The sequence below is a fragment of the Lampetra planeri genome, chromosome 54 (genome assembly GCF_965212315.1).
Source record: "Lampetra planeri chromosome 54, kcLamPlan1.2.h2, whole genome shotgun sequence".
Taxonomy (NCBI): domain Eukaryota; kingdom Metazoa; phylum Chordata; class Hyperoartia; order Petromyzontiformes; family Petromyzontidae; genus Lampetra; species Lampetra planeri.
Genome location: NC_136160.1, coordinates 6,270,115 through 6,284,558, shown reverse-complemented (window position 1 = coordinate 6,284,558; position 14,444 = coordinate 6,270,115). Strand labels below are relative to the sequence as shown.

At 47.3% G+C, this 14,444-nt stretch overlaps 1 protein-coding gene across 1 annotated transcript; it reads left to right on the top strand.

Annotated features, from left to right (window-relative positions):
* The first annotated feature begins 315 nt into the window (after positions 1-315).
* Positions 316-13,549, top strand: LOC144735256 (microtubule-associated protein 1 light chain 3 beta). The gene is made up of 4 exons (XM_078617757.1): positions 316-617; positions 2,737-2,792; positions 5,088-5,194; positions 11,296-13,549. The coding sequence occupies exons 1-4, from the start codon at positions 578-580 to the stop codon at positions 11,456-11,458; spliced, it is 366 nt and encodes a 121-aa protein (XP_078473883.1). The 5' UTR covers positions 316-577; the 3' UTR covers positions 11,459-13,549.
* Positions 13,550-14,444: the final 895 nt, after the last annotated feature.

The window sequence follows — 14,444 nt, the reverse complement described above, 5'->3', positions numbered from 1 at the left end:
AACGGACGCAACACGCACCGCGGCGCAATGACGCGCGCCTTTCTTCGCGTAACCACGCGTCACGCGTAGCCGTGCGCGGTGACGTCACTGCGTAGCCGTGCGCGTTGGCGTCACCGCGTAGCCGTGCGCGGTGACGTCACCGCGTAGCCGTGCGCGGTGACGTCACCGCGTGGGGCGCATCGCCGCCTCGGCCGTGCATGGTGACGTCGCCGCGTAACCGCGCGTGGTGACGTCACCGCGTAGCCGCGTGCATTGACGTCAACTGCACGTCACCGCGTAGCCGCGCGTGGTTACGTCAGGAGGGCATGACGCGCCAGTGTTTACAATCTGCCCGTACGAGCCAGAGGCTTCTGTTGTTGTTGCTGCTGCTGCTGCTCCGCATCTCCCTCGTGTCGCCTCAATTTTCTTAATTTTTTGTTACACATTGTGTGTGTAGTTTTTAAATATATATCTAAACAGGCCTTGGCTTTCCACTCGTTTATTTTCCGCTTTTGTAGTTTCTCGAGCGACTTCTTCAAAGTTATTGTCGTAAACAAAAGGGGACGAGTAGAAGCCGCGAGGAGGCCCCAAGGGAGCGATGCCGTCGGAGAAGTCCTTCAAGCAGCGGCGGAGTTTCAGTGAGCGAAGGCGGCGGCCGCGGCGGGCGACCTCGAGGCTTTTTGTTTCGCAGGGCCTCGGCAAAAGGCCGCGTGTGGCCTCTCTCTCGCAGCGATTTAAATCTCGCGTTTATTGTAATAGCCATTCGTATTGTTTGTGTTGTTTTAAACGTAACGGATATGTGTTCGAGGCGTCAGTCGGGTTTTGTTGTTGTTGTGAAGTAAATTAAAAACAATGCTGGCGAAGTTTTAAACCGCGGTGTTGGGCGAGGTGAGGAGGGGTGGGGAGGCGATGATGATGATGGTGGTGGGGGAGAAATGGCAGCCGCTTTGTGTGGTCATCGTTACGGGGGTGGGGGGCTTTTGATTCGGAACAGCGTTCACGGTGGCGATTGTCAAGCTCCAAAACATCGTCGGTGTGATCCGCTGCATGTTGATGATGATGATCACCGTCCGTTTTCATCGGACGTTCTCGCCTCGTGGTTGGGCGTCGCGATGTTTATTTTACGTCGGTCATTATTGGCACCGTTTGACAAGAGGCCAAACACCGTCAAGCACGACGGTCGTTGTCATCTCACAAACGTAGTCGCCTCGCCGATCATCGTCAGCCTTCCTAGTCTTGTCCGCCACTACTTGACAGAGGCTATATAACGTCGTTTTCTCGGCCTTTGTGTGTCATCCTCTCGGCCTTTGTGTACACACTGCTGTGGATGGAAGATCATGTTCGTCATCTTAGCCATGGTCTATCCACTGTTCGACGAATTTCCACCCCCCCCCCCATCAACAGCACCGGCAAAGATCGAAGTTGTATTTCATTTGCAGGAGGGAGGCGTATTCAACCTTGGCGACATCGCTTTAGACTTTAAAGATTTCCTAAAGTCGAAAAAAGCGAGCGATGGCGTGGGAGGCTTAACCCCGAAGTGTGTAGATTATGACAATTACTGGCTTCTATCCAGCAGTGGATACACAGTTACTTTGATAGTCGTTGAGTGACCTTCATACAGCAGTAGATGAGAGGCGACAGTGCGGGCGACAATAAAGTTGATGTCGTGAAGCCGAGCCACGAGCAGTATGGTCGGGCAGTTGTTGTGTAACATGGTTGTAAACATAGTTGTAAACACGGCTGTTGTTGTTGTTGAGGATAAGGTGGGTGGGCTGTGTATAAGCCAGTGGCGATGGAAATGTCGCGTTCCGATGGCACATTACCGGCTGGTCGCCGTAAACAACAACAGCAGCTGCTGCTGCTGCTGGCTTCTCATGACAATTTACCGTCGGGCGCTAACCGGGTCGTGTGTTAAATTATACTGACACCCCCCCCCGCCAACGTGACGACTACGATGGTGATGGTGGTGTGGGTTGTGTCGAGAAGTTTCACATCGGCGACGGTAAAGTAGTCGACAGAGTCGAGGTTTTAGCAAATGCGCAGATCGAACGTGAGATACATCCCGCTGGTGATGGGTTTAAGAAAAAATGTAATGACGTCATCCCGCTGTTATTGTTATGGCTTGTCGAGAGCGACGCGGTTCGAACCGAAACGATGGCTTGCTTCTAAGCACGCGTTCCTTTGTATTCGCCAAGTGTGTATATGTTTACCCGTGTTATCGCTTGTGTCTAAAGTTAACACCCCCCCCACCCGGAGTACATTTCACTCGGCCTACCCATCCTTACAGGGTCAGTCAAATAGGTCCAACTTTAAGCGAAGTCAACAAGTCGGCGTTTACTCGGGAGAGACACTGGCCGCGGCCATGATAATGTGGAATTTCCACCATAAGCCTCAAGAGTTTAGGGGTAGAGACGAGCTCCCATCCCATTCGCCAGGGGAGGCTCTTAACTTAATTAGACTTTTTTTCACGACAGATGTTTAATGCTGCTGCTGCAGCTACTGCAGCCAGGAAAAGGCATTGTTCTAAATCGAGGAGGCATAATTGCATAACAAGCGAGCACAGATGTTGAAGGCCAGCCCAGTGTAATCTGTCGGGGATTAAATTCGTTCACGCGCTAAGTGCAGCAGTCTCTCTCTCGTGCGGGTGCCCTTTTTCGTTTAGGTCTTCGTACTAATGAGAGTCATTTATCCCTCGCCCTTTCCTGTGTGCTTCTTGCTCCCCCCCCGCCCCCTCTCCGTGTTTCTCTTCCCGAGCAGCCGAGAGGGTGAAGGACGTGGAGCTGATCCGCTCTCAGCATCCCAACAAAATCCCGGCAAGTGCGGCGGTGGCGGCACTCAACGCAACAAGCGTTCGCGCTCGATGTGTCCTCGTTCAAATTAAGCCAGGAGATTTAAAACTCAAAACCCTTTCGCCCCAGATTTAGCTAATTATACAATGCACAGTGGATGTATGTAGCGTCTAATTGCTGTCTCAATTAAAACGCTGTACAGAAAGTTGTTTTATAGAAAGACACGAGCGGTCACTAATAATAGGCAGACGAGGATAAGGGAAGAGAGGTCTTGAACCTGGATCTGAACAGTGGCAGTCTTACTAAGTAAGTGTGAGCAGTAAAACATATCTGTTTCCGATTAAGATTTTGGTCAGTTGAAACGGTTTTTTTACGGTGTGTACCTTTGTCTTTATTGCCAACAATGGGGGTGAATTGTCAAGTTGATTTTGTTTTGTCGATTTGTAGATGCGGCTCAATTTACAACTCGGTGAAAATTAGGGGCATTTGAATATATTAACTGCTGGGAGGAGTAAAGAGCAGATTTTTTTGGAAGCCATGTGCTATGTTCCAGAAGACTTGTTTTGCACTTTGACCCATTGTACCCAACTGGGACCTTTTGAATGCGTTGGCTTTGTTACAGATTGTGAATCGCCGAGTATAACTCTAGCAGTAAAATACAATGAACCTTTAGGAATTCGTGGTTAAGACAAGGCCACTGTATACAATATGTATGTTACGTGGACATCCATGCTAATCGGAGGTGCGGGAGAAGGACGACAAACTAAAACACAAAGCAGTTTTAAAGAAATGAGTTTTCAATCGAGATGATTTAAATGTCCATGTAGCTCCAGTGGCTTCCTAACATCGGAAGGAAGAGCGTTCCAGACGGCCGCAAAAGCGCGTTTTAAAGCGCCGTCTTTGTTAGATGACTAGCCAAAATGCCGCTGACTTCCCAAAATACCATCTATGGTTATGGACTATAAATAGTCAACTCATCCAGGGTAATGGTGGGTAGAGGGGCGGTCTGGATAAAACAGGAAAATACAAAACATATGCAAATGAGGCTTTAAGGATGTATTTGCTTGCAAAGGTAGTGGGGGGTCAAGACGTAGGCTGTTTTTTTTTATTGTTCAAGTAATCGATCACTTGAGTCATTGAGTGGGGAGCAGTGAAATAATAACCAGCCTGCTAACAGAAGGCAAGACTGAGTGCTTCAGTCTGTATCCTTTATTTAACCAGTGTATGAAATACTCCCAATGCTTATGTTTTCCAACGGCGGCCTAGGTCTTGTTAAGTGATATTAAGTACGCGGATTTTATGAACATTTAAAATAGAACAAATCTCAGCTGAACGTATTAATAATAATGTAATTTATAATAAATGTATTACCCGCACCTCCGATTAGCACGGTTGGCTACGTACGGTGTGAAAGAAGTTCAACATACAAATATACATGGGAATATATTTTAAGTTCTGGAAATTAAAATAAAAACATCAGGCAAGTATTATGGAGAAAACTACAAATGTGATCAAATGTTAACAAATGATGCCCAAACATTTCAACGTATGTATCATGAACTTTAGAATCGTTACCCCTCGGTAATCAATGCTCCATTATAAGCCAGCTATCTGCCCATCAGTAGACTTGGCAGTCTGCTATACATTTGGTGGGCAATCGATGTGTACATGCGTTATGGCAGCTGGGCATCTTAAAATATACAGTGCATCTGCTCTCAAAGAGTTGTGGTTTGTTGAGACGCTGGCCACATGTTGAACATCACGGTGTACCCACAACAGGTGTTGTGTGTTGCCCCCTCGTGAGCCGTGGTTATTTTAGCCCCCGGGCGAGCTTACACGTGGCCTTGGCTGTCGTGCGACGTTGTCAGCGTTGTACCGAGAGCAGACGCAACTAACCCGACCTGCTCACCCACCTCATCTATCTCTGCTCACCCCCCTCCCCGCTCTCACCCCCTTCTCTTCGCACGAACCCCCCTCACCTCATTCCCCTCCGACCGCCGGTGCTCGGAGTAAACTCGCCGCGCTTGTCAGCAAGCTGTCGCGATCGAAATAAAATGCAATTGCTCGCGAACGACTCCCAAGCCGTTGCTTTGAGTTGCACGCCGACAAAATAATATTTTAGAGGCAAATCAAGGGAGAAGTAGGGGGAACAGTTGTGTTCTAGAGGTGTTGTAAAGAGAGAGAAACAGTACTGGAGAATGATTGAGACAGACATAACACAGGAATGCATGGAGGGATGTTATTTATCAACTGACCCAGTTGAAAGCAGAGAGCTGGATTCGAGACTGCTGATGATGATAACGATGTTTGTGAACGCAGGTTATCATTGAGCGATACCGCGGAGAGAAGCAGCTGCCAATGCTGGACAAAACCAAGTTTCTGGTGCCGGACCATGTCAACATGAGCGAGCTTGTCAAGATTATACGGTAAAGGGTGGCTCATTGTGTGTCGGTCGGTACTCCTACCGGCTCCTACGGGCTGATAGCATGCACCACGGTTCGCAAAGTTATCAGCCACTGATGTGGGCAACGTTTAAATGTCAAGTGAGAATATATTAATGTAATGTTGCTGAACATACAGCCCTTTGTCAAGCCACTGCTGGATGAAGGCCACCCCACGCTGTGTCGTCACGGTGGGGAGGGGGGGGTGTTTGACTCGACACGAGTTATTGTGGGTGGGATAAGCTGGGGGCTCAGACCAGTTCAGGATTCACTCACTACCGACGTTAGCCTTGGGTAGTATTCAAACTCGCCTTGCTGGGTTCAAAGCGCAGTGAGCCAATTACAGCGGCAAGGCTGCGCCATCCCTGGACCATTATTTGAGTCTGATAGAAATTGTAATGCCTAGGTTTCTATGAGTTTTCATTTTTACTTTGTCATGTTCAGTTTGCAGTGCTGTAATCGAAAGAACAATGTGTGTATTATGCGACTGCAGTATTGAACATTTTTGTCCGTATCTTAAGAGGCTATTCATGATAGTGTGGCAGCCGCACTCCTAATGTGCATTAGTCATCCGCTGGGGTCGGGTGAGGGGCGTTGTCAGCAGCAGTTCGTCCTACTCTTGTGAAAAGGGAGTTTTTTTTGCCTTTTTATCCCATCATCTAAGGGAGAGAAAAAAAGCATTAAAATGGAAAAGAGAAATTGCTCAAGCTTCCATTCAGAGCACGCGTGCATTTGCTTGTTCCGATATAACGTTTAAGAGATTGGTACTTGATTCGGCCTCTGCGTGAGGGGTATAGATGCCTCGTTTGACCATACTTTGCGACGCTGGTCAATTATTTAGTGCCAAGTTCCCCCGGTAAAGTTCAATTACAAACCTGGGGGCCCCTAAGAACCCAACCGTAATCACGCATCGGACAGGGCATGCGCGGGAACAAGAGCGGCTTGTACGGCGATAGCACACGTGAGATCCCTTTCTAATTATACCGCATGTTTTATGTTTCGCGAATGTTGACAGCACTCCAGTCTCCAGGCTTCTCGCTTCTCGCCGCCGCTGATGAATGATGTCCTTTTGTGGTCTCGGCAACGCTTTAGCGCACACAAGTCTGGCCCGTGATTTGTTTGTGTATTTTTTGTCCTCCGAAATTTTGGGGAGAAAAACATTTCGGCGCTCGTAATTGGGTCAAATTTTAACTTGTTGGTACTTCGATGGCGATTCCCCCCCCCCCCCTCTTAACTCGCACGGCTGCCGGGGCTGTGGCTATTTATAAAATGTGTTGCTAAACGCGGATGCTTATCCACTCTCAATGCTGCCCTCTCAAAGAAGTGTTGTGTTGAAAGTCATTTTTCTCAAGGTGTGTCCGAGAGGACGGGTTGATTACTACGTGGACATTCTGTTCCGGCCAAGTAGCTTAAAAGATTGCGCAACGGTGCCAATTGCACGATGTTTGTTTCCCAGAATTCATGCCTTCAGATTTGTTTGTACAGCCATGGAGTCCTCATGCTGTTTTGCACTCGGCATAAATGAAAGTGTCAACATGTGAAATATACATCATAATACTTTTCATACTTTCAACGATTGTTCATAATGTAATTGACATTTCGTGTTTGCGTGGTGTGTTGTGAGCTCTATGCTTTGTACTTGGCACTCCCTCGCCTGGTATACAGGAGGTTGTGGGTTCGATCCCGACCCTGGTGCCTGTCTATTTGGAGTTTGCACGTATCTCTCCAACGTGGTCCTCTGGATTTTTCTCCGGGTCCTCCAGTTTTCCCCTCCACATTTAGAATCGACACACGTTTAGAGTATTTGGCTGCTATCAATTTCCGTGTAATAGACCACTTCGTTGAGCTATCATTGTTGGCCAGGTCACTTCTGAAAACGAGTTACATTGCTCAGTGGACCTTACCTGGTAAAATAAAATAAAAATGAACTTGAGTTTAACATGAATGGTGAGAGATATGAGACTGGTTCTCGGCACCCACTTTACCAACTCACACTGACCAGTTTGGCGAAGTTTGATCAAACAAATCACCGAGAGTAACACGGCATGGTAGGCATGCTTTCTCGCAGCAGTGGAGCGATACAATTGGAAAAACACATTCTTTCTTATTTTTGCATTTGAACTAACCATCCGTTCATTACCAGCGACATTTGTTTGGAATTCGGCTCGTTAACTTTGACACCGCATGATACAAAATCTTGCTTCGTATCAGTTCTGTCGTTGATCTCTCCAACAGAGCCAAGCTGCAGTTTTTTTTCAACTGTCGTGTCTATGCTTGGGCATCTGTAAAAAAAAACCAAAAAGTGAAATTAAAAACAAAAGTAGACCAGTGAGCCAGCACCGCCACGATCTGGGTTTGAACCCGGGCAGCGATCCCATAGTGATTGGAACAAGTTCTCACTTGCATTGAGCTGATGTTATCGGCCCCGATGACTGCACAACCACAGTCATTCATCTTGATCTTCACAGAAGTTGGCAATATTTTCCACCGTGAGAATTGCACATTTAGTTTGATTGCCATGCGACGATCATCTTTACAGCACCTAGGGCGAGCAAGGCAAAATGCTTTTAGCGTTGGTCTTTGTCACTAGGTTCAAATTTACATTTAATTATTGGAATTGAATCATTACGAAAATTATCCTAGCCCCCTCTCCCACCCACCATTATATACAGACATGAAAGCTTCCAGCAAAACTAAATTGGACGCATGACACATAGAGGTGTTGGTAGTGATTTGCACTCGGCTGTGGTTCAGGGCGTACTCTCTACCCCCAGCCTGCGCATGCCGGTGGTTTAGGAAAGGATTACGGTTCAATCCGTGATGGTTACCACCTGCCGTAGTGCAGGACACACCCAGACCCCCTCGGCTTGACAGTGCTAGCCATGATTCTAGATTTGAAGCTTTCGTGACTGCAAGGATTCATATTCTTAGGTTTTTTCGGTAAAGTCACGTAGGTAAAAACATTAAAATTAATAAAAGTAAAATAAAATAAAAATCACGACGTTTCGGAGGCAACACAAGCTTCCGTCTTCAGGTGGAACCGTCACAGCCACGACAGTTGTATCAAGTAAATGAGAGATTGCAGGAGCTACCACTCCGTTTATATAATGGTTGGAGAGGGGGGAATGGCCAAGTACAGCACACTTTTATTTTATTTTACTTTTATTAATTTTAATGTTTTTACCTACGTGACTTTACCGAAAAAACCTAAGAATAGTGCTAGCCATGGTTGGCGGGAGGGGGGGTCTCGTCGTGAACGGGTGTCCATCCTCTATGGCTCGCCTTTTCATTCTATTTCCACTTCCGCGAGTGTTTAATTGATCGCTGTGCGTGTTGCCTGTGGGCGTAAGCTACGGGTGGGTGGGTGGACTGCGGGATGACCCCAGGGATCTATGTTCGACATGTTGCCTCCTGTCTCTTCACTGACCTGCACTGAGCAGGGGGGTGGTGAAATATGGTCAAACAACTCCCATGGCTGATATGATGTGTGGAGATCTTTATCCAGCAGTTGATCAATTGATTGCAATTTTTTAAGTAATTTGTGTCATGTGTTGACTTTTCTTTCCCTCTTTGAATAATCACACGAGTTTTAAGAGTTTGTCTTGCTTAATTTAGGCAGTTTTACGTGACATCTTTGCAGGGCTTCTTGTTGTTTTGTATACATTCTAGATTTTAAGTTTTCGTGACTGCAAGGATCCATACTTTTTGGTTCTTTTGGTAAAGTCACGGTGAAAAAATATAATACAAATAAATAAAATAAAAATAAGAATACAATAAAAGAAAAAAATCGTTATTTCTATTTTTTGTTTTTAATGGAATTTTTATTTGTATTTTATATTTTTATTTAGTTTTTTTATTATATGTTTTCACCTACGTGACTTTACCGAAAGAACCAAAGAGTTTGGTATACATTCTCTTTTTTAAATGTCACATCGTTGAGAAGCTGGTCCACATCTTAACGTTGATTTTTGCTCTTTCTATCCGTTCATAATGTGTTCTCAGTTATCACTATTTTGAAATAAATACATAACAGTTTTGCGAGTCACTATACTGTACTCATGTTTTACGAGTCAACCAGCAGTGGGATTATAGGGGTTTTTTTTCTTCATTAGTCTCAAACTTATGGTTAAAGAATACAGTATTTGTATTCAGCACCCTTTAAAACCTCCAGATACCAATTTTTATATGCCTAGGTTAAACATTTTTAAAGTTAATAATGTTTTGTATCCCCGAGTTTGGAGTGCTTGAGTACTTTTTGGGTTATTTTAGTTGTAAGCAATAGATGTAACTACTAAAGTACGAGTTGTTTTTGCTCGTCTAGAACAAAAAAATCTGGCCATGTCTCGCTACCCCCAGAAAGGGCATGTCGTACCCCCAGGGGGTGCGTGCGTGCACCCCAGGTTAAGATCCACTCATCTCGTGCATCATTAGAATGTTACGTGACCGATTCGAATACCTTTGTCAGAAGTCTAAAACGGTAAAAATAACTAATTCTGCCCTCTAGTGGTGATGTCCTAGTATGCTCCGTTATACAAAGTCAGACACAAGCTTTACTTGGAGCCCTTGAAACACTCCACTGCTGGATGAAAACCTCCCCATGTCAGTCACGATGGACGTTTGACCATACTTCACCACACTTCACCATGCTGACCAGCAGCGGGTTTGTGTGTGGTCGCCTTGTTAAATGGGTAATATGTTTTGCGTTCGTAGAGGATTCACATACATTCTGCAAGTGTTAAAACTCGCCCACCTTCCCTAGTTCAGATGAATCTGCACTCGGTGGTTTGCCCGTAGTGGTTGGTGCGCCTCTGTTTACTCTGCGTTTTGCCTTTTTAGTGATAATCATGCCTGTTTAGTAAGAAGAATAACAATGCGCCCCACGTTTTGAACACTTATTTTTCTTCATCTGATTACACTACAGGGTTCCCTCGCTTTATGCAGTAGTAGATGCTTTCCAAAAAAAGTGCGCGCAAGGCGAAACCGCACGCGACGGTTGCCTGGAATTTTTTGCACTTTTTGTACGCAGCATGGACGGGTTGTGCTTTTTCTGTAGGATTTCATTGTTTACGTATGTGATGTTTAGATTTGTGTACAATTAATTTTAGGTGTATCTTGTAATTTTATTGTTTGTTGCGGTTGAACCCAAATCAAGAGCCGAATGGCTCACAGGGTAAATCCTAATAAATGAAACTGAAACTGAACTGCCGAGTAGCGCGTACAGCGCACACTGCGTTCTCCCACATCGCTGCACACGAGTGAATTCAAACCACAGTCGAGTGACTTTAGGGTAGAAATAGGCTAGCCGCATGTGCGCCAAATCGCACAAAGCGAACCTGTATGCTGTTGTCGTTATTGTTCACTTCGTTGTTATGTTACTGCTTATTCAGAGGCATACCTGAGCGGATAGTGAGGGGGGGTCAAAAAGGGCAGGCCCCCCCCGACCCCGCCCACCTCTCCTCTGATGTTTTTAAACGACGTTGCACATAGCTGTAATAATTGTGAAATGAAATGTGTGAATGACTCAATAATTGCCGTATTGAACACAACGCAGCTACGCATAAGCATTCAGGAATGGGGGTGTTTCAAATTGAAGTTTAAACAGAGTCGGGGAAACGTTTTCCCGACTTGGCACTCTTAGTAAGGGGTAGATTCCGCCCTCGTGTAATGTTGAGCCCACTGGACTTGCATTTCATAGGTCACCGGTTCGATCTTCCGACACGGCAGTTGAGAAACAATGGGCACGTTTGTTATGTCGCCCCACTCTGTCTGTGCGCCCGGTAACATCATTGGGTACACCACGGTTAGTCGATCGGTAGGTCGCACGTGGTGGGGTACAGCGTGGGTACTCTTCCAAGGCATCTGGCCAGTGTGGAAGAGTAGGCCAAGTAACCCTCTACCATGAGGGTTTTCCTGAGCTCCCCGTCGTAGAGGCCTGTCCACCAGCAGTGGCGTGATCAAGTAATTATCGGAGGGCCGCACCTCCAGCATTTCACGATTCACCATCGGTAGGAAAACAATTTGCCGCGTAAGCCACCGCTGCTTCCGTAACGTCGATCGTTCTCCCGTCGTCGCGTTCTGTTTCGCAGGCGCCGTCTGCAGCTGAACCCCAACCAGGCGTTCTTTCTGCTGGTGAACCAGCGCAGCATGGTGAGCGTGGCGGCGCCCATCTGCGAGGTGTACGAGCAGGAGCGCGACGACGACGGCTTCCTCTACATGGTCTACGCCTCGCAGGAGACCTTCGGCTTCTGAGCCGATCCGATCCTCAGCCGACGACTTTTCAACACGGCCGCGCCCGGACCTCGCCGCCGTGTGCGTCCTTACGACTCTCGCCACGACCCCGACTAATCGCCGCCTCTTTATTCCCCTCCATCCCTCTCCCCCACCCCACTCGTCATCCCGCCAACCTGCCCCACTTCCCCCTCCCCCCTGGCACACTGTCCTCCTCCGAACCTCGCATTTTGTTTAATTTCATAGCTGCCAATGTTCTGATTTGATGGAGCGTTGTACGTTTCTCCGTTCACGCCTACCAGTTTTTTTTTATTTTTGACCGTGCTCTGCTTTGGAGCGAAACGGGATGGCAAACCTGACAATTACCTTGGAATTGCGTCCGGTCGTAATGTCGGATGTTAATATGAAGCCTAAGATATCACGCAGCTCATGGTTGGCGCGTGCATACCACTGCTAATTATGGCCTCTCGTTCGTTCCCCTTCCTGACGAGCACCTGCTCCGTTTTCTGCGCTGTAAGGAATTAGGGAAATATCATGGCATGCTCTTGTTTTTTTAACGGCAAAAAATTGGAGCATGCTTAGCTCCCCTTTTGACTTTCCTAAGTTGGCAGCTATGTAATTTAATTATAATGTTTAAATTTTTTAGACTGGCAGTGGTAGTGCCATCTTGACTTGGCTGCCCCAGCGGGTTTGCTTGTTCCGAGGGTGCCACCCGCTGCAAACGACTGACAGTTCAGGCCGATTCTTCAGGAGCCTTTTGTTAACATTTCGTGGACTCTGTATCCTCAAGCCGTGGATACACGGGGGGCCACTTGTTTGTGATCCTAGGCAAGATTCTCTCACCTCCACGAAGGCCTGAACACCGGCAGGGCTTACAGCCGTAGTGATTCCCCCCCCCACAAAATTTGCAATGATCCAACTGGGGAACTTTGGATAATAACTCCGACACCGTGATAGGAACGCGTGTACAACGTGGCAAACGCGCGAATTTGCAACAGTTGCAAGCGCGAGTACATTTTTACAACACGGGAAATGTAAATTGGTACATTACAAACCAGCCGTGCGCGTTGGAAACGGTGAGTCGTGATGCTGCCCGAAATGCGATTGGCGCCGCGTTTAATTGGCCCAAACGGGCAGCCACGCTTTTCCCCTCGCTTGTACCCACGCAGTTCCCCGATGAAGGTTTATCAAAGGAGGTTTCGATGCCACCAAGTTGTCATCGTGTTCCCGTGACTAAAACGATGGAAACCCGCAAACTGAGGCTTTTCAAAAACCGTTCCCGTTTGCAAATTGCTCACCTTGGCTCGTTTTGGCAATGGCGTTACTATATCACCAGCAGCGCCGTCGATAACTACCACGACAGCGTGCCGCCCGCCCTGTGGGGATGACCGCGTCTCGTTTCCAACGGTCGTTTTCAACGTCCCGGGATCAACCGCGTTGCTCTCTGAAGCGCGGGGGGACATTTTTTTTTATTTTAAAAGAAATGCTGGGAAGTTGAGAGGCGCCCAGAGGCTTTTTTGTTGTTTTAAGTTCACTAACTACATCAGCTGCACCTGTGCAAGAACATTGTTTGCCTTTACCACCTTCCAGTTGTTGCTGGGTACAAAAAAAAACGTGTAGCATTCTTTCACCAGCGATAGCTAAATTGTGTTTGTGTTTTTTTCTTCCGTAGTCGAGTTTATTTACGATCTGCTTCGTATTAAGTCGCTGTCGAGTTTTGTTTTCCTCACAGTGACCTTTTTCTTTTTGTTCGCTCGTAGCTTTTAAGTTGCCCGATTTTCTAGTCCCGTCAACGCGTTTGAACCGCATCTATCACCCGCTTATTGTACGCGACGAACGCGCCTCATATTCGACAACGCGAGCCGCAAGAGCCCGTTAAGCAAATTAACCTACCAAAATATGATGCTTTGCACAGGTAAAGGTTTTAAAAGTGACATTCTTTCTGAAATCGTTGCATATTACTTTAAACTTAAGATACCGCGAGATATTATTCAATTGCTTCCTGTATTTTAAAAGCGTTCGTTTATTGCAAACTGTTTTAAAAACTTAAAACTTCATGGTGATCTGTGCTTCCCCCCCTCCCCATTTTACTGTTAAAACGTTCTCATTTTCCACTTTGCTCGCGGTAAAGTTTGTGCATGGAGTTGAATTTTGAAATAAGCTGGCGCTTTTCAGCGTCATAGTGGACCGATAGCCCCCTTGTGCGCATTTAAAATCCCAGCATCGCAGTCTTTTGCAGCGCAGGATATAACGCTGAACACGTTAAGTTATGAATACGCCCTTGCATGTGCGACCCTGTTGTCAGTCCACTGCTGGATGAGGGCCTCCCAATGCCGCGCCACGGCGGGTCATGGGGGTTATATGACCACACTTCACCCTGGTCAGTGCAGGTTGACAAGGCGAGGAGCACGTACGTTGTGAGCATGGTACAGTGCAACAGTGAATGTTGGTGCACTGCCCTCTGACAACGTAGCCCCGTAGCGGCCTGCAACGCCCGGTTTCAAGCGTGGTGGTCGCCCATCCAATCGCTATCCAAGTTGAACCCCGCTTAGCTTCCAAGATGTGACGAGATCAAGTGCACTGTGGGTGACTTGGGCCGCCGGCGTGCACGCATTGCCGGGATGAGCGAGACATTGGGCCGCGCACCGTTGCGGAGGAACAAACTCGCGCTCTTGCCATCTGGGAGCAACAGAAGGCGCCGGAGCTTTCTACGGAGCCTGGCGACCAGTGCCCAACTCACGGCACGGCCAGATAGAGCGCCAGATGTGGCAGTGCGCATGCCATAGCGATGCCAGTGCCACGGCGAGGGACGATGGCCGGGTGGCGAGGGAGATCAGAACGCTGAGCTGGGACCGCTGAGATGGATTCTAATGCAGGCGACTGTCCGTAACGAGAGGATGCCCACGGCCAACGACTGCACATAAATACCCGTCGCATTAAATTTGGTTTTGCGTTAAGTTTCGGCTCCATTCTACCTCTTGAGAATTAAAAAATATATCGGTTTGAT

Bases quoted from the DNA above. Each gene is read 5' to 3' on its own strand.
- LOC144735256 (XM_078617757.1), top strand. From the start codon at position 578: ATGCCGTCGGAGAAGTCCTTCAAGCAGCGGCGGAGTTTCA. The intron at 618-2,736 runs GTGAGCGAAGGC...CTTCCCGAGCAG, and splicing joins CAAGCAGCGGCGGAGTTTCA to CCGAGAGGGTGAAGGACGTG. The intron at 2,793-5,087 runs GCAAGTGCGGCG...TTGTGAACGCAG, and splicing joins AGCATCCCAACAAAATCCCG to GTTATCATTGAGCGATACCG.